Genomic DNA, 24,049 nt, shown 5'->3' on the forward strand with positions numbered 1-24,049 from the left:
GGAATGAGAAGCCCCCCGACTCCTATTTCTGTGCCCAGATGCCATGGAAAACTTAGCCTCTGGGGGTAGGGCAGGAGAAGCAGGTGGGTGAAGATTAGGGGACCGGAGAGCAGTTGGGGGAGGCCTGGAGAAACTTCAAGGAAATTATCTAAGAGTCTTGCCTTTACCATGGAGGAAAAATGACTTGAAACCCCTCTAGAGAAGAGTGTGGCTAATTGACATGGAAGTTGGGGGTTAAGGAGCGGAAGGAGGAATCTGATTTTTTTTTTTTTTTTAAGTTACTGAGAAAGTGCGAATGTCACTCTGGGCCAAGAGAAATAATTTTTTTCTGGAGTGTGTCTTTCTTTATACTATAGACCCTAGTGGGCCGCTAAGACTTGCAAAAAAAGATTGCTTTTAATCCACCTTCCTTTCTGCAAGCAGCAGTAGAAGGGCCTTTAAATCAAATGCAATCAGCAAACTTGTCTCTTGCACTTATTCCCCATTTCACTCCCTGGAATTTGGCACTTGATGGATTCTGGATCTGACTGAAGGCTGTTTCCAAATCCAAGACTTGGGGAATTTTGTTAACAGCGCAATAAAATAACTTCATAGTGTTATAGGAGGCACATTAAAGAAATTGTGTGTGTGCTGCTCTCTCTCCTTAAAAAAAAAAATACAGACAATGTTTCTTTAAAAGACTCCATCTGCAAATCCCATTAGATGTGCATATAAGGTTTCTGATGATTAATAGTTGCCTGCTCGGGTTTTGGTTGGAGGGGATCGTGTGTGTGCTGGTTAACCCCTCCCTCTCCTCTCTCACATTTCACTTCAGAAATTTGTCACTCTCTCCCCACCGCAGGATTTAAAAGTGTGTCTCAGCAGCCCTGGACCAGCTCTCTGCAGGCATTAGCTGCGGGCTTCAAGACAAGCACACATCAGCTGGTGCGTCTGGGCTGGGACAGTGAAAATGTTTAGTGTCATCGGCGACAAATACATGTACAAGGGACCCCAGTAGGCAGGCTGGTGTGTCGGGGGGAAGCCAGGAGCCAAGTCCATAGGTGTGTGCACGCGTATGTGTGGCTGGTCACATGTGTGCGTCCACATAAGAAGCGACTTTAGTTTTGGTTTTGTTTTGGTTCCTGGGGTGAATTTTCTGTTGAACATTTTTCCTTTCGGTTAAAAAAAATTTTTTTTGCATTTTTAACAATTTGAATATCAAAAGTGTAAGAATCCAGCCTTGGAAAGGACTGAGGTGTGCAACAGACGGCAGATGGATCCAATGGCCAGCAGCTGCATGAGGGGCCCCCACCCACCAGCCCCAGTCTGGGGTTGCCTTCGAAATCCCCACTCTGAAGGTAGTGGGGCTTCAGGGCTCCCCCACTACCCGCCAACCCCGTTCTCCTTCCACCAGAAACCAGACTTCCCGACAGCGACAGCGACGGCAGCGTACCCCGACTTCTCGGCCTCCTGCCTGGCGGCCACCCCACACAGCCTGCCCCGGGAGGAGCGCATCTTCACTGAGCAGCATCCTGCCTTCCCACAGCCCCCCGACTGGCATTTCCCTGTCTCGGGGGCCCGGCGTAGACTCAACCCGGGCCCAGCGGGGGGCTCCAAGGAGATGGGGACCAGCAGCCCCGGCATAGTGGACGCCACAGGAGGCCCAGGTGAGGACTATGAGGTCCTTGGGAGCACTGCCAATGAGACGGAGAAGAAGTCAACCAGACGGAAAAAGGATAGTTCAGGTAGGTGACTGAGGAATAGCTGATGGTTCTTTTACTGTGTGCTCTTGGGGAGGTTGCTTGCCCTCTCTGAGCTGGGTGTCCTGACCATGAATGTGGAACAATACGATCTAACCTATTCAAGGTCAGGAGACGAGACCGGTCACCTTTAAGGTTACTTCTACTCAGGGTTCTAGGATTCTCTGGTGACGGGGGCTGTGTCTATGTCCCCAGCACTCCTGGGCCCCAGGAAGGATGTACCAGCAACAGAATGAAATGAGAGCTACAAAGATTTGGAGGACATGTGGGATGGAGCCACTGAGTACAGGCTGCCAAAGGCTGGAGAGGGGCTTTCCTGAATTCAGGCTGCCTTGGTCATGCTTCTCCCCACCATGCCCCAGCCAGCTCCAAAGGGTCCCAGAGCCTCAGGGCTTGCTCACTCTGGGAATGTGCTGAAACCAAGACTCGGAGGGCTAGGACCAAGGCTGGGACCCTGGGCAGCTAAGCAGAACCAGGATTCTGTCTCCTGGAAAATAGAGGCAGAGAAGCAGACATAGGGCAGGGATGCGAGAGGCAAGGGCTGAGATTTGGGGCAGACTGCCCTTGAGGTATCACCCTGCCCTGCTGGGCTGTGCCCAGGCCAAGGGGGCAACTCAGCATGCTGAGGTCTAGGTGACCCCACCCCAAGAGGCCACCCCTCTGAGGAGTCTTCCTGAGGGACTGCCAGCCTCGGGGAGAGTCAGGGAGGCAGGCACAGAGGGCAAGCACTGGACCTCAGAATGCAGGGAAAGCCCAGCTCAGTGCCAGAGCCCCAGAAGCCAGAGGAGGAACTGGCTTGCTTGTTAAGATCCCAGCTAGAGTCCATCTCCTCCTGGTGATGGGGACCTGGTATCTCCTCATCTCCCCATGGTACCTCCCTGGCTTCTCTCATGGCCTGTTCAACTTTTGTCTGGTTCCTTGTCCCCACCTTGCCCAGAACCAGACAGTGTCCTTGCCTCCTACCCCCACCGCCCTACTATGTCCTCCCGACGGCTGCCCTCAGGGTACATTTGTCTGTCTGAACCTATGGAGGACCTTTCATGGGGCTAACCGGGGGCCAGCAGAAAAGGAGGGTACCAACCAACCAACAAGAACTCTCTCTGCTCTGCCTTATAAAACACTCTCAGCATAGCGCAGATTTCCTGAGCACCTTCTTCGCCAAGCACTGGCAGAGGCCCTGGGGCTGCAGAGATGAATAAGGTGGTCTCGCCCCGAAAGAGCTCAAACTGGAGGAGAGGCCAGCAGATGCTTGCCTGGGATGTGCTAGGATTGAGGGGGTTCAAGGTGCTACAAGAAACATACAATAGCTCTTTTGAGTCCCACAAGTTTTCGAGTTTGGTGCAGCAGGTCTTTGGTTCGATTCTTGAAGAGTGGAAAGCAGAAGACTGAAAAGTTTGAGGGGAATACGGCTAGAATGGAGTCAAAATAGAGTAACCCATTCATCTCAGTTTACCCAGGACTTTTCTGGTTTTAGCACTGAAAGTTCAGTGTCCCCAGGGACAACTGGTCACCCTAGAAGAAGGCTCAAACCCCAGACTTCAGACCCCAAATCCTACACTCTTCAGCAGACTTCAAGCACAATCCTCGTTTTGAAATATTTGGTCTCCATGCTTGAAGAAGCCCCTCAGTGTGCTCACAGTGGATGATAATAATCATATGCCACCTGGATGCTCAATAGAAGGGCCCTTTAAATCTCCGCTGGTTAAATCCTGAACTATTCCTAGGCCTGGTTGGAGATTTGCCGAGAATGGGGCACTTTCTGCTTCTCCTCTCCAAAGAGCGCTCAGCCACTTGGCTGGAGCCTCTTTGAGCTCTCCTCTCCTCTCCCCTTCCCTCCCCTCTCTCCCTGCCTGCCACTGTAACTCCTCCATCTCTGCCCACAGCCACCTTGGCTGCAACCAGTGGCTTTCCAGGGAACTGTGAGCCAAGGGCATTGGGAAGGTGTGAGCAAAGCCAAGGGCTGGGCTTAGGCAAAATCATTCCATGTTTTAGCAAGACCCAAACGCACCATCTTTCCTTCTGGTGAGTGGCCCATGGATGGCACTGCTCATGTACCAAGAAGCTGACCACCCAGAGCACATGGACACCCTCCTCATAGGGGTCAGCCTCTGGTCGGGGCAGGTTCCCATTCAGGAGGGGCCCTGGGCTCTCCCTCTAGGTCCCCTCAGGACCAGCAGCTGAAGCAGCAGTCGCACAATGCAGGGCACTGCAAGCTGACTCTCATTCACTCTGGGGTTCCAGACCCACTCTGTTCAGCACTGAAATCTTTGTTGCCCAGTTGCTTGCATCTTCCTTTGGAATTTAACTGAAGGGGAAGGAGGCAGGAGAGATCAGCTTTTAAGAGTCTAAAGAAAAGAGAAAGCAACGGGCCAGGCTCACAACCAGCTCCAGGAATCTGGAAGTCAGTTCACAAAAGACAAACCCACAAAGAACCCTGACCCCACCCTACCCATCCTGAGCCACTGGTTGGATTCTCTAGTTAAAATTTGGACATTCTGCCCATCGTGGAATTTTGGTATTACTTTTGGTATTACTTTTGATTTTTGAAAACATTGCAGTCAAATATTCTTTCTCTTGATTATTGAGGTTTTTGACACCCCTTGTATTTTGCACTCAAGTGCCTCACACACCTCACTCTGGCCCCTGCTGGGCCATTTCTAGAAGGTTAACAGCATTGATCAGAAACATGTTTTCCGTAGTGCTTCACCATCGAGTAGAGAGGCTGCGGCCTTCAGAATATAGACTGACAAACAGCCCTAGGTTTACGGGGACAGTTAGAATTGAATGTTTCATATATGCTGTCTTAGAAATTCCTGAGTCTGGAGTTTAAAATGTGGGAACTTCTTGCAAATATTGTTGGTTCTGAAATCCAGTTGCCATCAGCTAGGAGCTTGGAGCTTAGGGATGTGCTGGAGAGGCTGAGAAAGGAGGTGAGTTGTACCTGGTAAATTTGTGTCTCATACTGGCTGGCCTGGTCAGGGAGGGTCCACAACAGAAAGTTACTGGAAGTTCATTTCAAGAAGAACGTCTTCTGCCCTCGCCTCTCCTTCCTCTGCCAGTTCCCCTTGCTCCCCTGTCCCTCAAGGAAACAATCAGGAATCAGGGCTCCCTGGCCCCCACCCTGAGATCTTCTGTTGGTTCACAGCACAAAACTGATTTAGGAGACGGGTGTGATGTTAACTCTCCCCAACCACTCCCGCCCCCGGATCAGGGGGTGTTAAAGACCCCTGCTGGCAGGAACAGCTGCGAGGCCACTGTTGTTTGCCCCCAATCTGTCGTTGCTACCGTTGCCGTCTTTAATTTATGGGAATGAAGGATTTCGCGGTGATTTCCTGACGGGGTTCAAGGGAAGGTCGCGTGTGATCAGCCGGGCTAAGGTGAATCTGATCGGCTGCCTAGGAGAGCCGCGGTGCCCAGGCTCCGTACCGCTGGTCGGCGGAGGCTCTTGCGTACTCACTCTGCCTTCACCGGGCTCGCTTTATCCCATCCTCCTGCAGCTCCAACTCCTGTGCCTCCCAGGGCTTGTCCTCCCCTGATTTCTCCCCTACAATATCTGTCCCTGCCCCTGCCCAGCTTCGAGCACTCTCAGTTTCCCTTGAGGTTGAAAAACCCTTCACAAATTGGCCTCTTCCCCACCTGATTTCCCTCTACAGGCCACCCCTCCCACCTCCACCTCCATCACCTTGCCGTGAAGCCACACCAGTTTATTTGCCCTGCAAGCGTACCCCGGTTTTTCCCCTCACCCTCCATTTGCTCAGTGCTTCCCCTTCTCTCCCCCCTACATTCTGCCTATTGAAGTCCTGCTTATTCTAATATCCAGCTTGAAAGCCACCTCCTCCAAGAATCAATCCTTTCTTCCTTTCTTTCTAACTCCACATATACATACAGTTACAGTTTAGAAGTTTCAAACTATAGTATCCTTAGAACCTGTGCTGATTTTATAAATACAACTTAGAACTTTGTGAAGGAGCTCTCCTGAGATTTCTTACCCATTGGACATCTTGTATGTGAAGTCTCCTTTTTTTTTTTTTTTATTGTGGTCAAAAACACGCACTGTAAGATTTACCATCATAACCATTTTTAAGTGTAGAATTCAGTAATGTTAACTACATGCACATTGCTGTGCAACAGATTTGTAGAACTTTTTCATCTTATGAAATGAAAACTCTATACCCATTGGAAAACAACTCCCCTTCATCCTCTCCCCACGAGCCCTAGCAACCAGCATTCTACTTTCTGTTTCTAAGAATTCGACTACTTTAGATTCCTCATATAAGTGGGATCAAGCAGTATCGGTCTTTTTGTGACTGGCTTAGTTCACTTAGCAAAATGTCCTCAAGGCTTATCCGTGTTGTAGCATATAATTGGATTTCTTTCTTTTTTCAAGGCTGAATAATATTTCATTGTATGCTTATACCACATTTTCTTTATCCATTCATCTGTCAATGGACACTTGGGTTGCTTCCACCTCTTGGCTTTTACAAATAATTCTGCAATGAACATGGATATGTAAATATCTCTCTGAGACCCTGCTTTGAATTCTTTTGGATATATACCCCAAACTAGCATTGCTGGATCATATCATAATTCTATTTTTAATTTTTTGAGGAACCTCCATACTGTTTTCGATAGCAGCTGTACTAGTTTACAGTCCCACCAACAGTGCACAAGAATTCCAATTTCTCTACATTCTTGCCAACACATGTAATTTTCTGTTTTTTTTAACAGTAGCTGTGCAAATAGGTATGAGGTGATATCTCATTGTGGTTTTGATTTGTATTTCCCTAACAATTGGTGATGTTGAGCATCTTTTCATATGCTTATTGGCCATTTGTATATCTTCTTTGGAGAAATGTCTTTTCAAGTCCTTTGCTCATTTTTTAAATTGGATTGTTTGATTTTTGCTGTTGACTTGTAGACGTTCTTTATATGGATAGTAACCCCTTAGATATATGTTCCACAAATATTTTCTCCCATTCCATAGGTTGTCTTTTTATTCTGTTGATTGTTTCCTTTGCTGCACAGTTTTTAAATTTGATGTAGTCATATTTGTCTATTTTTACTTTTGTTGACTGTACTTTTGATGTTATATTCAAGAAATCATTGCCAAAGCCAATGTCATGAAGCTTCCCCCTGCCATGTTTTCTTCTAGGAATTTTCTAGTTTTAGGTCCTATATTTTTTGTTCTTTAATGTATTTTGAGTTAATCTTTACGTGTAGTATTAGGTAAGGATCCAACTTCATTCTTTTGCTTGTGGAGATCCAATTTTCCTGGCACCTTTTGTTGAAAACTCTCCTTTCTGCACTGTGTAGCCATGCCCCCCCCCCTTTTTTTTTATTTGTTTGGTTGGTTTGGGGGTTTTTGGTGGGGGAGGTAATTAGATTTACTTATTTGTTTTTAGAAGAGATTCCAGGGATTGAACCCAGGACCTCGTGCATGCTAAACATGCTCTCTGTTGCTTTAGCTACACCCTCCCCACTGCCTTGGCAACTTTGTTGAAGATCATTTGATTATCTATGTGAGGGTTTACTTCTGGGCTCTCTATTCTATTCCATTGATCTATGTGTCCATTTTTGTGCCAGTACCATAATGTTGTTTTTTTTTTTTAACTTACTCTTTTTTTTTTTTAATATATGGTTCTTTTTCTTTATTTTTTTCCTGATTTTTTTAATTTTTATTTTTATTTTTTGGGGGGGTAATTAGGTTTTTATTTATTTCTTTATTCCTCTATCAAAGGTAATGGGGATTGAACCCAGAACCTCCTGCATGCTAAGCATGCACTCTACCACTGAGCTATACCCTCCCCCCAGTACCATATTGTTTTGATTACTGTATCTTTGTAATATGTTTTGAAATCAGGAAACATGAGGCCTCCAGCTTCATTTTTCTTTCTCAAGATTGTTTTGGCTATTCAGGGTTCTTTGAGATTCCGTATGAATTTTAGGATGATTTTTTTTTCTATTTTTGCAAAACATGCCATTGGGATTTTGATAGGGATTGCATTGACCCTGTAGATCACTTTGGGTAGTATGGACATTTTAACAAGATGAAGTCTTTTAATACAGGAACACAGGATGTCTTCCTATTTATTTATGTCTTTAATTTCTTTCAGCAATGTTTTGTAATTTTCAGTGTACAAGTCTTTCTCCTCCTTATTTAAATTTGTTCTTAAGTATTTTATTTTATTTTATTTTATTTTATTTTATTTTATTTTATTCTTTGTTACTATCATAAATGGGATATCTCCCTTTTGGATTGTTCATTGTTCACGTATAGAAACACAAGGGATGTATGTGTTGATTCTGTATCCTGCAACCTTGCTGAATTTGTGTATTAGTTCTAAGAGGCTTTTGTGGAATCTTTAGGGTTTTCCACATAAAGATTATGTCATCTACAACAGAGATCATTTTAATTCTTCCTTTCCAACTTGGATGCCTTTTATTTCCTTTTCTTGCCTGATTGCTCTGGCTAGGACTTCCAATATTATGTTGAATAGAAGTGGTGAGAGTGAGCATCCTTGCCTGGTTCCTGATCTTAGAGGAAATGATTTCAGTTTTTCACCATTGAGTAGGATGTTAGCAGTGGGCTTTTTATATATGGTCTTTATTACATTGAGGTAATTTCTTTCTATTCCCAGTTGGTTGAGCGTCCAAGAATCCTTTTTGATCTCCCTCCCCACACACATGGAGGATGCCTTGATAACATCTCCATTTTAACAAGCCACCGTTGGCCTGTATCCAGTTATATATATGCATATAGCTGCCTTTTTGCTCAAAATTGAAGTGTCAGGAGAGTTAGAATGCTATCTGACTCACGTGTGCAGTCTCTGTAGCACCTACTGAAACATTTGTGCACAGAAGAAGCGCATTCAATATCTGGTTGGTAGGCTCTATTGCAGTCTGGCACTCACTCATTCATTTTCTCACTTTCTCTCTGAGATTTGCTCTACCACCTGGCATGAGGATTTTCACCATGTGTGATGTGCTTCTGTAAAATGCATCAGGACTTTTACAGTCTTACTCATGAAAAAGGATGCAGAGAGCCAAAATTCAATCATAAAACCAGCCAAGACTCAGAGTGAGTGCTGGGGTCAGAAAGATACATAAACATCCATGTGCAGGCTGGGCTGATTCACAGGAACTCCCCACCGGGTACTGGGGTCTGATCCCAAGTACCACCATGGCTGGGAAGCAAGTGGAACTGCTGTGGCTGAGCAATAAATTGGATCCACCATGGCCAGGCATTTAGGGGGCTCATGGCTGGGCAGCTAGAGGACCCGGTCAGCTGTCACATGGACAAGAGGCTGTGTTCTCCAGTCTAGAGGAAAGGGCACCTTTTTCTAATTTGCAGAGAGGTCTCTATGGGCTTCCATCAGCCTTGCCAAGCACCCTTCATGGCCTTACTCCCTCTCACTTCCCAGTGGTAAGCACTTCCTATGGGGAGTTTGGGGACATCTTAGTTTGCTTGGGCTGCCGTAACAAAATACCACAAACTAGGTAGCTTAAACAACAGACATCTATTTTCCCACAGTTCTGGAAGTTGGAAATTCAAGATCAAGATGTTGGCAGGTTTGGTTTCTCCTGAGGCTTCTCTCTTTGGCTGGCAAACAGCCGCCTTCTTTTCCCTTTTCTTTTTTAAATATTCTTTATTCTGCTTATTTTTTATTTTTATTTTAAAAAAATACTTTTAAAAAATTTTTAATGGAGGTAGTGGGAATTGAACTTGTGCATGATAAGCATGCGCTCTATCACTGAGTTACACACCCATCCCCCAGGCCGCCTTCTTGTCATCTCTTCAACATGGTCTTTCCTCTGTGCATGTCCATCCCTGCTGTCTTTCTGTGTGTACTAATCTCTTCTTATGTCACCTGGGTCACAAGCATGACATTGAATACCCCTCCGGGTGATCTCATCTCCACATCCAACCCTTTCTGAGGGGCAGGACTTGGGACCCCTGAGGCCCCCGGAGTCAGTTCCCCCAGTGCCCGCTCTGCTCACTGAATCCAGCTTCCCTTGTCTCTGGCCACGACTCCTCTCCCAGCCCTCACCCCGACTCCAGCCTTTTTTATTTCATGTTTTCCCTGAATTCCATGGTGGAGCAGCAGTGTGAGCAGTGGGGCCTGGGTCCTGAAGCCTACACTTTATTTGGTGACAGCCGAGGGTGACATCTGGAATTTATAAACACAAAGCCCAGCACTGCCTATGCCTCCGCCAGCCATTTCAGAAGCTCACTGTGGCTCCCACCTCTCATTCCACTGCCTCCCCTCCACTTCTCTGCTCCCTTTTTCTGTGGCTCCCCCACTCCATCGCCCCACCCTGTCTAGTCCTCTCTCCCCCATCATTGCCCACCCTCACCACCCCACCCACCCGGGACTCTCAGCAAAGACGCCAGCCAGCTCCAGGCACTCCCAACTCAGAAAACATACCCTGAATTCCCCAGTCCCCCTGCTGGGCTCCTCAGAGAGGCTGGGAGCTCTACCATGTCTCTTCACCCACCCACAGGAGACGGAAAGGGCCTGGACACTGAGGTGGCACGGGGCCCAGAGAGAAAGGCACCCCAGTCCCAGGAAGCCAGGGCGGTCCGGATGCAAACGCCCAGCAGGCCTCTGGACTGGCTCCATTCAGGTCTTGTCTATTTCAAGGGCTCTGACTCCTCCCTCTGAAATTGAAAGCATCCACACTAAGGAGGACATTAAAGGTCTGTGCTGTGAGAGCCCAGGAAGCTACGGACATCACGGTTAGAGGATTTGCTGGGGTCTCACCTACTGACACCATGCCCCAAGTATCCCCTCCCCTTTCCTCGCTGGGGAGTCCCAGAGAGGCAGATGCTAAGACCCAGACCCAGATGCCATCCCTGGACTGAGCACAGTTCCATACTCCTCATCCCCGCAGTACAGCGTGACATGGTGACTATAGCCTGGACTGGTTCCAGGGAACTTTGAGCAAGCCCACATCTCCGGGTCTTAATTTCCTCATCTGCTCAATAGGCTGATGTGTACCTTACCTTCCCGACATAACAATTCAGAGGACACAATAGGAAGATAGCCTGATAGTGTGGAAATAGCTTCCTGTCAAGGAAACCTGGATTCTCAGCCCAATTCTGCCACTCACTTGCTGTGTGTCCTTAAGTCTCTTCCCTTCTCTAGGTTCACCTGTAAAATGAAAAGGCCACAGCAGATCATCTCTAAGTCCCCTTCCAGCTCTACTATTCCGTGACTCTGTTGTATAGAGGAAAAGCCCAAAATAAGTTTATCTCTCGAGAAAAGAAATCCACTGTCAACTGCAAAGTGCTATTTGAATATGAGGCATGTGGCTGTCCATCTGGTCTTGGCTAGAAATTTATGTTAAAAGGCTGAGAGAGTTGGGGAGTAGGAATACAGGGCTCCAAAAAGGCATGTTTCCTAAGGTCGATCTGAACCTCCCCATAGTTCCGATAAAGCTGTCTGCTAACTTTAAGAAGTCCTGCCAAACATGACAACTATTTATGAAATAATTTACCTTGGATGGTGTAAAAGCTCACAGTGGAAGCCGCAATCACACACACATCCTGTTTGCGTTTCTCTGGGCACTGCGGACCATTCCGTCATGGCCCTGCTCCCTCTGAGGGTGTGCGGAGTATGGGGCGGGGCTGGGTGGCTCCTCCTTAACCACAGAAGCAGCCAGCCAAGAGCCAGCCTCCTCCCTCTGCAGTCAGGGAAGAGGTGCAGCTGGCCCTGAGAAAGAATCAAGACCAAGGGGACTGATGTATATCCTCAGTCTGATCAATTCGAGTTACTCTGCCTGGAAGCCACAGTGGCCAGAGACCCAGATTCACACACAGATGTACAAAAGTAGTGGAGAACAGGAAGAGTTAAAAGGCCAGATGTATAAAAGGCATCCCTTTCATGCAGCTCTGGTGCCTGCAGAAGCATTCGTTGTGCTTCACCTCCGCCTGTGAGTCATCTCTCCAGCACAGTCTCCAGTAGAATCTTTTCTGACGGTTTTTTCAAAAAGAGTCTCAACGGTGTGCCAGGCACTGTGCTAAGTGTTCACACACGTTACCATCTCACTTACCTTCACAGCAGCTTCCTAATCACAGTGCGTGCAGCTTTTCTGTTTTACAAATGAGGAAACTGAAGCTCGGAGAACTTCAGGGACTTGGCCAAGGTCAGAGAGCGCTTTCTTAGGGTCAGCTAATGCCCAGGCTCTCCAACGGGTCCTCAGAAATCTCTACAAACACAGCTCCCCTCCACGCAGCTCCAGGCTTGGGGAGCTGTGCATGTCGGAGGGAGAGAGAAGTTCCCCTGTGTAGCTCCAATCTTTGGGCTGAGGACATCGGGAAGGTTGCAGAGGGCCTTGGGACAGAACACACAACACACAGTTCCTCCCATCTGACTGAAGGGAAGAATCTGAGGCCAAGACAAGAATCTGAAATTGGAAGGGACCTCAGCTTCAAGGCCAAAGGTTCTCAACAGAAGAGAGAGTAGGGAGAGGAGAGGGTGTCAGGGCTGTGTATTGGAAAAGAACTCTGACACCGGCTCCCCAGGGGAAAGAAGGCCCAGCCCAATCCCATACTTCTACCCACCGGGAAACTGAGGCCCAGAGATGGGAGGGAGGCTCCCAGCGAAGGTGTACTCTCCTGGGATCACACCACCCTGGGGGAAGTGTGCATTTCAACTATGCCTGTGAGCCAGCAGAACGGACACTCCCTGGCCGGAAATGGCTGAAAAGTGCTCACAGTTTGTCTTTGTCTTTTCCTATCTTGATGAAAATCTTGTAATTTTTTTATACTGTTGCAGAGCAAAGAAAACTATAACTTCCACTTCCGTTTTAAGAACTAGCTTGCCAGACTCTTGGCCCTTTTGTCATTTCTAACCGTGGTAGAAGTTCTTACCCCTCTGGGAAGCTGATGTGGGACAAGGGTCCTCCTAGTGCCGGATCCCACCCCCTTCAGTGGGTATTGCCCCCAGGTTCCAAAGGGGCTCAGACACTTGGTTCCTAGCTCATCTTGAGGCCTCGGTGCCAAAGTCAGGATGATAAGATATGAGAGAGGAGAGTGGCTGGGGAAAGATTTGGCCCAGTTGACAATGGTCAGCTGTCCCCATAGCCAGTCCAAGACTAGCTCCAAAGGGCTCCACTCCCCATCTTCTGTTTTGTCTCTAGGAAGGATTATGTGCAGGACTCCAGGGGTGGGGGGTATTCAGGGGGATTCCATCGGGTACCTGTGCACACCTAAGCAGGCCTAGAAGAAGGGGAGGGTGGGTGTGGGCATCAACCCAAGACAGGCCCCCCAGGAGCCCTGGAAGTGCAGACGAGCAGAGCTGCCATGGTCCAGGTCCAGCCCCCAGCCAGCCGGATGAGAGATGGAGAACCTGACGCCAGGGTTGATGGCTCTAGTCCGGTGGATGTGGATTTGAATCTCAGTTCTGCTGCCCCAAAGCTGCCCAGCACACTGGGGAAGTTCCTGGGCCCTTCTGAGGCTGCTTCTGTCTCTGTATACTGAGAAGGATTTAGCAAACATTTAGCAAGTACCTCCTATGTGCCAGGTGCAGTAGCAAGTGAGAAAAAGCAGTTACATCCCTGGGGAGAGAGAGCCATTAATCAAATTATCACACAAATCCACATGACCATGCTAAACGGGATAATCATAGTTCCTGCGCCTGGGTGCTGTGTGGGGAGGATAAGCAGTGACTGCATCTTAGCCCGCGGAAAGGACAGCTGTTACCATCCCAGCCGTCAGGTGGCATCTCAAGGAACTGAAGAATTAGAAGAATACTGTATATTGGTCCAGCGCTTTAAAGACTTAAAAGCATTTCTCACACACAGTAGCTTGTCCAGTCTTCCCAGTAACGCTGGGAGGTAGACTTCTGGACGAGGAGACTGAAACCCAGCGAAGTTGAATGACTTCTTCAGAGGCTCCAGCAAATAGATCCAGGATTTAAACCTCGGCACAAGTCCTTGGGGTTTGATAGCCCCTCTGCTGTGAAAAGGCAGGGCTGGGAAACACTGAGCCCCGGGACAGGAGCGGATGGGAAGCGAGCCGCGTTTCCCGGCCTTCCTCTGGGTGCGTGGGTGGGGATGTGCTCCAGGACGGTCGTCCCTCCACTGCGCGAGCACCTCCCAGCCGCACCCGCAGCGGCCAAGGCTGAGGACTCCTGGGGGACCCGGGCCGGGCAGCCCGTCCTTCCCCTCCAGCCCCCGCTCCGCTTCCGGAAGGGTCTGGGCAGGCAGCCCGGCCGGAGAACTCGCCCCCTTCCTTCCCCGCCCCCGGGCGCGCCCGGCAGGCGGCCCACCCGGACCAGGCGCGGGCACCGGGGCATCGGGGCTGCGGGGACCCCCGCGGGCGGCCCCTCCTCCCCCTTCTCGGCTTCCCTGGGGACGCCGGGCTGGGGTCCCCATGGCCGTCCCGCGCGCCTCCCCGCGCCCAAGCCGCCTCTCGGGGCCCTTCTCCTTGGCTCCTGGATGCGTGGCGCTGGGGCGGGGGACAGGCCGCCTGAAATACAAGGGGACTGTGTGGAAAGCTCGAGAAGGAACGCTGCGGGGGTGGGGGGCTGGCTGATATTCCCAATGGGAACACGGGGTGGACGAGGGGTCTCCACATCCCCAATCCACTAGACGATCTGGCTGCTTGGCCGGCTTCTCTGTCTGTAAAACAAGGACAATAAAGTGAAAGACTTCTAACTTTTAGAGCCCTGCGTGAAAAGTGGTTCCTGGAGCCCTTCCCCGGCCACGTGGCACGCACTGGTAGTGAATTGTGTGGGTGTGTTGGCCTCCTTCCTGCGGGCTTCTCCACCCACCACTACCGCTGAAGTGAAACAGAGCCGCCCCTTACCCTGCTCAGGAGATCACGATACAGTCCCTTCTGCGTGTACCGCACTTCACAGTTTGGAAACCTTTCCTACATATATTTCATTGGAACTGTGTATGAATCAAACTGCCTGAGTTGGATTCCTGCCCCAGCCACTCACTGGCCAGATGAACTGGATGAACTTGGACAACTTGCTTCACTTCTCTGTGCTTAGTTTTCTGGTCTATAAAATGGGGCTCATCCTAGAACTCACCTGGCTGAGTTACGGTGAGGATTAGTGGCTGATATTTGTAAGGTGCATGGCCCCTGCATCCCGGTTAGCAGCTATGACTGAGCCCCTGCTGTGTCTAACTCAGAGTCTCCTTCAAAAATGAACTTTCCAGACTTGGCCCCTCTCGGTGTCCAAGGGGCAAAGAAACCTAAAGCAGCACTTCTCAATTTACACATGCACACAACTCCGCTGGAGATCTTTGTAAAACGCAGATTCTGATTCAGTAGGTCTGGGTATGGGGCATGCGGGGCCGGAGATCTGCAAGTCTGATCTGCTCCCTGGCCACACTACTGTTGCCACCAGAGCACCCTTTGAGTAGCAGGGTTTTAGAACTGTGGTTTGTAACCTTGACCATGGGTCAGAATCACCTCGAAGGCTTGTGAATACAGATCGCTCGGCCCCACCCCTAGAGTTGCTGATTCAGCAGGTGTGGGGCGAGGCCCAAGGATTTGCATTTCTAACAAGTTCCAGGGTGATGCTGATGTCGCTGAGGACAGAGAACCTCTGTTTTAGAGCTTCTTGCCCCAGAAGCTTACAGCCACTACTGATATCAAGCCCAGGGTGGCCTGGGTGGTAGAGATCATTATCCAGTCAAGGGTAGCTTCTTATGCTTTGGAAACTAAAAACAGTTGGGGGTTGGGAGGGCACTTGAGTTTGGGATCCAAAAAACTTTCCAATTCTCTGGGAGTTAAGAACCTAGAAGGAAAGATAAAGGGACACTGTGGTTTGTTCTCAGCATCCTTTAAAAATAAGAGAGACAGGGAAAGGCTGCGTCACTGCCTGAGGACAAAAGAAAGGGAACCAAGGTCCCTGCCATCCACGTCTTCCCCGTTTGGGGCCCTCTCTCCCCAGACAACCAGGAGAACCGAGGGAAGCCGGAGGGCGGCAGCAAGGCCCGCAAGGAGCGGACGGCCTTTACCAAGGAGCAGCTGCGGGAGCTGGAGGCTGAGTTCGCTCATCACAACTACCTGACCCGGCTCCGGAGATATGAGATCGCGGTAAACCTGGACCTCTCCGAGCGGCAGGTGCGGCCCAGGGGACAGCCCCTACCAACCCCCAACCCCGCACCCCCCAATCCCTCCTTTCCTGTGTTCTTTTATCCCCCTCCCTTTCCCCAACTCCTCCCTGAACCTTCTCCTTTCTCTTCTCCCTGCGCCCAGTCCAGTGATTCTTGACTGTAGCTGAACCTGAGAATCACCCGCAGAGATTCTAATAACACTGATGTCTGGACTCCACCCTGAGGGACTGTTTTCATTGGACTCAGGGAGGACGGGGGTGAGGGGGTCTAGACATCAGAATTCTTCAAAGGTCTCCCAGGTGATTCTCACATGCAGCCGGGTATGGAAACTCTGATCTGGTTATTCCCAAACTTGAGTGTGCAGTGGCATCACCCAGGTCCTTGATTAAAATGTGGATTCCGGAGCTCTGGAGAGCGATTTTGCAATAATAATGCATGGGACTAGGAATCTGTGTTTCTAATAAGTTCTCCGGGTGATTTGGCTATGCAGCTGGTTCCTGGGTACACTCTGAGAAAAACTTCTTGGCCCTTTGTTTTGGGCTTTCCCTCAGCATTTCATCCATATCTGTGCTCTGACATGGACTAAGACATAATAATTATTATTTTTAATATATTACATTATATTGATAGCAGCTTTCAGTTGATAAAGTGCTCTGCCAGAGTACTGGATTTAGAATCAGAGGACTTAGATTCAAGCCCTGCCTCTACCACTGCCTAGCCCTGAGACCTCTGTGACATGTCTTCCCCTAACCTTTCTGGGTCTCCATCTGGAAAACAGGGTCTTAATCCCACCCAAAGATTTACCAGCAGGTAAATACTGAAGCTCATTTGAGATGTCCAGACCAGAGCTATCTAAGGTGAAAAATGCTTTATAATTGTGCCTGAAGGTGAGGCTGGTGATTCTCTGCACCAGATCCTTGAGTGATAGCAGCTAGAGAAAGGGGATGTTGCCACAGGAGGGGCGGGGCTTGTGCAAGGGGGTGGGGCCAATGTAGACATTAAAACCTGTCTTTTGTCTATCAAACTTTCTTTATCTGGAGACACAAGACCCAGCTCTGGGCAGATTGGTGGGTCCTCCCTTTGGTCTCAATTCCTGGAGCCTTTGAAGGAGTGGGGTCCCTGGAGCTGCACCCTGGCTAGCTTGAGCATCAATCTGGGGAGGTGCTCTCACCTTCCCGGAAGTGACTCAGCTCCTTTGCTTCCTTTATCAGGTCAAAGTGTGGTTCCAGAACCGAAGGATGAAGTGGAAGCGTGTGAAGGGGGGTCAGCCCATCTCCCCCCATGGGCAGGACCTCGAGGATGGTGACTCTGCAGCCTCTCCAAGTTCAGAGTGAGATTCTCCAGGGAGGGAAAAAAAGAAAGAAAGACTGAGAACTGAGCCCCCTACCAACTACCCCCACCTCAAACCCACCTTCACCTTCTCCCACCCACCCAGGGCAGCCCCTTGCATCTTGCAGGGACTCTCGGATAGGAAGCTGCCTTGAAGTCTCCCAGAAAGTTCTGGCCGGCATCTCTGTCCTAGCAGCCCCTTCCCACAATTCTCATGGAGTCATACAGTGGCCAGACAGGACCAGAGTGAATCCGGGGAACAGCTCCAGGGACACTGTTTCTCGGTCTTTTAGCTGCCACCCACGCCTCCTCTCACCACCTTCCTCCAACACCAGCCAGGCCTCCCCAGGTCTGGACACCTGGCCTGCTGGGAGAGGAGCCTTCAGCTCAGCTGGTGACTCATGAATGCAGATGCGCACAGAGAAAGGAAATCACTGAGACACACACGCCCCCTAGACCACCCTCCCTTTCTGGGCTCTATATCTGAGGCTTTGGGGGCCCTCAGTTGTCCCAAAACCTTGGGGCAAATCAGTGTGAGGAAGTTTAAGGACAGAAACTTAGCTGCTGCTAATCAGAAGCCATCCCTGTCTCCAAATGTATTGGCTAAGTGGACAAGTTCACGAGCACTGGCTGGAAAAAGTCAGTGGTCCCCACAAAGGCCTGTCCATGCCAGCTTGACTGGGTGGGTGAGAATGGACCCAGCACAGCATCTATTTTCTTCAAAATTAATTCGAGGATACAACTGGGACTGCTGAGAAGGGCACCAGGACAACAGAGAAGCTATCAAATTTAAATCCACAATTTCTGGATTGAAAACCTATCCAGATGCTCACATATTGAGGCAAAGGCCCAGGAATGTGGAACTCTGGCCTGGAAGGTTCTCCAGCTACAGTGTCCTGTGCTTTCAAAGAACTCTGGCTGCAATTAGGGACCCAAAAATTTCCTCTTTCTCCGTGGGATGCATCTGAGCCCCTCCTGTGTGTTCCACAAATGCTGTTTTTATGGGACAAGCTGCCATGTTTATGTGTGTGGACTGCCCAGATCCTCCTGGTTGACACTCCAGGACTGTTAGCCAGACAATCTTAGGGGACCGAAGCCTTGAGGGAGTCCCCCTGCCTGCCTCAGCGCGCTGTCCCCCAGTACCAGCTGGTGTCCCAGAGGGAGGTCAGCAAGAGTTTGGAGCTCTTGTATGTAGATGTAATCATTCATGTGTAAAAAGAACCCCACCTCCCCATCCCAGAAGGACAACCACTCTGGAAAATGATTGCCAAATGAGATGGCTGGTGAGAGCATGTGTAATTTTTTCTAAAGCATACTTCATCTGTTTTCCTTAGATTACATCAAGTTAACTGTGTAAGGTCAATTCACTTACTAAGAAAACTCTGGGAGAAATAAAATCAATAAAAAAGCAACGTTCCCAGGTCTTTTTCCTGTCAGAGCTAAGAACCACAGCTCTGTGTACAATCCTCTGATGCCCGTGTGATGATCAGCCAGACAAGGCCTAGAGGCAACAAAAAAGGGGAAGAAATCCTCTAGACCAAGCTATCCCTTGGTTCTTCAAAAGATAGGGGTGCAAATGTAATTGATGTAAAAAAAAAATCTTGTCTTCCTCGCAACCTCATTGTCTTCATTTTTTGCTGTAAATTTTTAGCTTTCAGTTTCCCTAACGTATGGCTAATCAAATAGTCAAAGTTCTGTAAACAGCAAAGGAAAACTGAAGTCTTTTGTTAATAAAGGAATCTTGACCATAAACTAACCATTCCTAATTTTTAAATTCAAAGTTTGAAGGTTTTTGTTTGTCAGGGTACAACCATATACACTGACTATCATAAAAACAACGTAAGAAAAAAAGTCCTCAATTCTGTGTCTTTTTAATGAAAAAACATTTGTCTCCCCAAGATATCAGCAATGGACAAAATAGAACTGGCTAAGAGAGAAGGGAGCTGGGAGAAGAGACCTGGCCAGGATTTGGCTTTGAGACAGTCTGGGCGCGGCGTGGGCAGTGAGCAGAAATGACACCATCAGGGGCTGGCAGAGGAAAGCAGACCCACCAAAATCAAGATGCCAGAGGGAAGGTTCAGGTTCAAAGCCAAGCGAAACAGACACCCTCAGGCACTCCAACTCTCCCTCTTAACTTAGTTCCTGTAGCTTCAGAGGACATCAATCTCTCCGGGCTTTCCTCGTCTGTCTAGACTGTTCCTTCTTTGTCTGCCATGGAGACTCAATACCCCTTTCTCCAAGCTTTTGCCCCCACTGCAGCTTCCCAAGATCTCTTTCCGCCCACCGCCCTTTCCCCCTCCTCTTGCTCTCCCCAGATAATCCCAACTGCCCACTCTGGTAAAATACACCTGGCATAAAATTTTAACCATTGTTAAGTGTACAGTTCTGTGGTTTTAAGTACTTTTCACATTGCTGTGCAACCATGGCCACTAGGACTTCATCTTCCCAAACTGTGCACATTAAATAATAACCCCACCCTGTCCCTCCTTCCTTCCATCCACCTACATGTATACAGTGTGTACTCCGTGTTGGGCACTGTTCTAAGTGCTTTCCACCTACAAACTAAATTAATTCTCTGAACAATCCTGAGAGGTAGTACTACTATTTCTGTCTTACAGATACGGTAGCCAAAGCAGAGAGAAGTTGAGTAAAACCCCCAAGTTTAATAGCCTGTTAGTGGTTGTCTTAGTTCATGTGGCTGGACCCGATCATTTTCTTCCCTCTCCGCTAGGCGAATACAGCTCCCTGACCATTAACATATGCTGTACCCACAGCGGAAAGAGTATATGTCCCCACATCAATGACTTCAGGCTTATCCGTGTGACCTACTTTGGCCAATAGAATGTGAGCAGGAGTGCCCGGTGCCTGGTTTCTGCAGAATTGTTACAGTCGTGTCATGACTCTGTCATTGCTCTTTTCCATCTGCACGAGGCTGTGATGGAGGTTCAGTCATCAGCTTGGGTTCCAGAATGGAAAAGACGTGGAGCAAAGCCACAGCCAGCCCACAACCTTCATCTATATCAGTAAGGATATGAAAGTTTGCTGTTGTAAGCCACTGGGATTTGAGGGTCATTCGTAACTGCTTCATCACCTCGTGGAAACTGACCACTCCAGTGATGACACTGGAATCTGCATCCCGGCTTTCTGCACCAGACCAACATTCCCCTATTCCTGAACTGGGAGCTTAAAGTCTCACGATCTGCTACTACCCTTTGCGGTAGTCACCTAGATGACTGCAGGCACCTTAAGCTCAAAATATCAGAAGGGGAAACCTCCATTCCCCTGATTAGGCTGGCTTCTCTGCCTGCATTCGAAATCATCTATTGTAATTGGTGGCACCACAACCTACCCATTCACTCATGCTAGAAACCTGGGACACATTCTCAACATGAACCTCTTTGCAGAACCAATCAATGACCTGGGCTGGTTCATTTCACTCCACATGGAGATATCTCTCAAACCCACTACATGCTTTGCCTTCCAACTGCCATTGTCTTTGTTCAGGCTGTCAACACCTTGCACTTGAACTAGAGTTTCTAATAGCTCTCAAAGTTCATCCCCTAGAGCAACGACATACGCAAAAATTCAACCTTAAAAAAAGTCACCCCTGATTTAAAACCTATCATTGGCTTCCCATCATCTACAAAATCAAGTTCAAAATTCTTTATAATCCTCCAGGTTCCCCATGCCCTGGCCCCTGCCTGCCTCTACAACTGCGTCATACCACCCCTGCCACAAACCCCGTCTTCAAGCAATCCAGCAATCCCAAGCCACTTGCCCTTCCATATTCAGAACACCTTTTGATCTTGCCCACATTCCCTTGCTCATTCCCTTCTGTTTGAAACACTCTCCCAGACCTGGACCATCCCCTCACCACAAATACAGCAAGGATTTAGACATTCTAAAGGGACAACTTGAAAGACACACAGAGGAAGTTTTAACAGGTCAGTGTGGCCCAGTTTTCAACAGGAGGTCGATGCCTGACATCAGGCAACAACATTATTCAATTTCTAAAATCAATAGAAAAAAATCTCTTTCAATATAAGAGTTTTAATTTCTCCAATAATAGTCAGTATGTCCATTGAGGAGAGTCTGATCATGAGATTAAAGGTGCACATACACATCAATCAAATTTTTCTGGTTTCTTTTGAACACTCCTTGATTCCTCCCACTCTTCAGCACTGCTGTTTGATGGACCAGTGCTGGGTGAACAGTAGTTGGGACCAATTTCTCCTTAAGTTGGCACAAATCCTCTGCTTTTTCTCGGGTACAAAGCCGTATGAGGGAAGTAAGGCCACCCACTGTTAACTCCCTGATGGGAACCAGTGACTATGATCAGAGATGATGGTTTGGTAGGAATGCAAACAACCAAGAATTCCCAGAGTGTAACTTTTCAAAAATGGGTTCCTCCATCCTTGAGAGAGCATCAAGGACAAGCAAGTGTGTGGCTGCCCTTTGGAGAGAAGCAGAGAGAGGGAAGAGAGATGAAGCGAGCAGAGAATCCATTTCCAAATGAAAGGGCCTGGGAGGGCTCAGGGCTTCAGAAATCTACCCACCTGCCTGGGCCAAACCCTGTGATGGATGCATTTGTGACAGCTCTTCTATTCAAAGAGGAGGACCAATGTCTATCCACTCTCTCCTGTCTGGACCCCCAACATGACATAGCTTCAGTAATCAAGAAAGTTCCCATGGGGAGTTCATATAAGAGCTATATATTCTCCAGCCAGGCAGAGGGGCTTGTGCGAACTAAACCTATAGAACTACCAACATAGCAATTGCCGATGGTGTCCTCTCTTTGCCACCACAGCACTGGGCTCTCATCATGTTCCTTCTCTCACTGGTTTTGTGCCTTCTCAATCCCACTTGCTACAAACCCTGAATAAATACCTTCAAACAATACCTCAAATCCATGCCCTTCTCTAATGCCATCATCATCCTTGGCTACTACTATCCTTTGATTTGTGTCCTCTCACCTTATGTGCATTCCTTTATGGCTGGTAACACAATTCAGAATTCATTTACTTGCTGTTTGTTGTTATTTTGTGGTCTGTGTTCCAAGCTGGAGGAAAGAAAATGAATTCTGTTTCTCTGACCATTTCACTCCCAGCTGCTAGCATGATGCCTAGAACATAGCCAATGTTCAATAGATGGTTACTGCCTAGGTAGACAAATGGATGAATGCATGCATGGATGGATGGATGGATGGATGGAAGGATAGATGAATGGATGGAAGGATGGATGGATGGGGGAATTGTTAAATTAGTGGTATCAATTGGCTTCTCAACTCACAAGTGCCCCTTGCTGGCCACATGGACCACAAAGAGGAATATCTGGCCAAGAAGCTGGTTAAACTGGCTGGCTTGACACAGTCCAGTTACTGCCCATCAAGTCCAGCAGGCCATGCCCTTGCCCAAAAGGGGGGCACTGGACACCCACTCTGTTTCTGTGGCTCAGGGGAACAGTCTCTGATTCTGGCCATAGGATCAAGATTCTCTGTCACTCACTCCCCCACTCCAGGCCCTGATCCCTGTCTGAGGTCTGAAAGAGCCACTCCCCTTTAACCTGCAGTGGACAAAGAATTAGCGTCCAGGGCTGACCACTGACAACAGCAAGACTCAGAGGAACACCTGATAAGAGGCTTGTGAACAGCTCATGCAAGCCTCTGAGGGTGATGCTTAATAGCTTGAAGGTGACATCAGGGTTGGGACTAATATCCGATTGAACAGAAAGAGACATGACCTAACTCGTCTCTCACCATGGGCCTGGCTGCGAGAGCTTCTCTTTCTTTATTAATTTCCTCACCGGAGCTGCTGGCTCAGAACTCCAGCCTGTCCCCAGAGCTGGGCCCACAGCTGGGCTTAACCCCAGCACTGGTGGGAAGGAAGCAGGCTCAGCCAGGTCTGAGAGCCCCCATGAAGGGCATCTACCATTGAATCTGTGCTCATCTTGGGCAAAACCTGATGGTTGGTTTTCTCTACCATCCAGCAGATCGACCAGGCTTTGAGAAAATCTGGTAGGGCAAATTTAAGTCTCTAAAGAATTCTTCATGGTACAGAAGAAAACATGCTGGAGCCTCCCATCAAGCTGCGGGCTTCCCCAGTGCCTGTAAAGGTTTCATTTATGCTTTTAAACATAATTTAAAACCAGTTTTCCAGAGACACACGTCCTTTCCAAGGTACTGAGCACACCTGGCTAGGGAACTGCGGGTGTCTGAGTGGCCTGCCGCCTGTCTGGTGGAACCAGGCCCTCTTTGGGTTGTTTTCCTCTAATGTGCTCTGCATTGCAGGAGGCGAAATCCCTTATTCCTTACTACCTTCCTTCCCCCAGCTTCCTCCCCACCGGCCCCCTCATCCACATACTTACTACACTTTCTAGACAGAGTTTTCTTCTCCTTCTCCAGGGAGGCAGCAACCCAGCAACAACAAAAGCACAGAGCAAGGAGATGGAGGCCTGGGTTTTAGTATCTGCTGTCCTATTCGTTTGCTGTGTGACTTTAAGCAAACTATTTACCCTCTCTGGGCCAATTTCCAGTTCTGAAAAAAACAGAGCAATCTTATACCTTGCTCTGCTTTGAGTATAAAAGATAAAGACACATGGATGGGGGAGGGTATAGCTCAGTGGTAGAATGCCTAGCATGCATGAGGTCCCGGGGTGGCCTGGCACCAGGGAGGTGCAGGCTATCTGGAGGTGTCCCCGGGAGGGAATTAGAAAGTGGATGCCCGGGGCCTTGCTTGACTGCATTCTCTTGGGAAGTCTTGGAATGGCTCTCGGCCCCATAGTCCAGCCCATCATCCTTTCATTCTGTCTTCCTTTGGCTCTGCCCCCCAGGACCCCACTTTCCCTCCCCATCATGTCCAACCCGTGGAAGACCTAGAGAAGGAAAAACCTGACACAACTACCTCTTC

The 24,049-nt window shown here is 48.7% G+C and overlaps 1 protein-coding gene across 4 annotated transcripts; it reads left to right on the top strand.

Annotated features, from left to right (window-relative positions):
- Window positions 1-843: 843 nt before the first annotated feature.
- On the top strand, window positions 844-18,874 carry MEOX1 (mesenchyme homeobox 1). Of its 4 annotated transcripts, none has more exons than XM_031685482.2 (4): window positions 844-924; window positions 1,394-1,724; window positions 15,650-15,822; window positions 17,027-18,874. In XM_031685482.2, exons 2-4 carry the CDS (start codon window positions 1,601-1,603, stop codon window positions 17,147-17,149), a joined length of 420 nt encoding a protein of 139 aa, XP_031541342.1. In that variant the 5' UTR covers window positions 844-924; window positions 1,394-1,600; the 3' UTR covers window positions 17,150-18,874. The 4 variants fall into 4 exon arrangements, with proteins under 4 accessions (XP_031541342.1, XP_006217491.1, XP_072796167.1 ...); XM_072940064.1 differs by having other exon boundaries at window positions 899-924; window positions 1,205-1,724; XM_006217429.4 differs by having other exon boundaries at window positions 847-1,724.
- The last annotated feature ends 5,175 nt before the right edge of the window (window positions 18,875-24,049 follow it).

This window comes from Vicugna pacos, chromosome 16 (genome assembly GCF_048564905.1).
Source record: "Vicugna pacos chromosome 16, VicPac4, whole genome shotgun sequence".
Lineage (NCBI taxonomy): Eukaryota > Metazoa > Chordata > Mammalia > Artiodactyla > Camelidae > Vicugna > Vicugna pacos.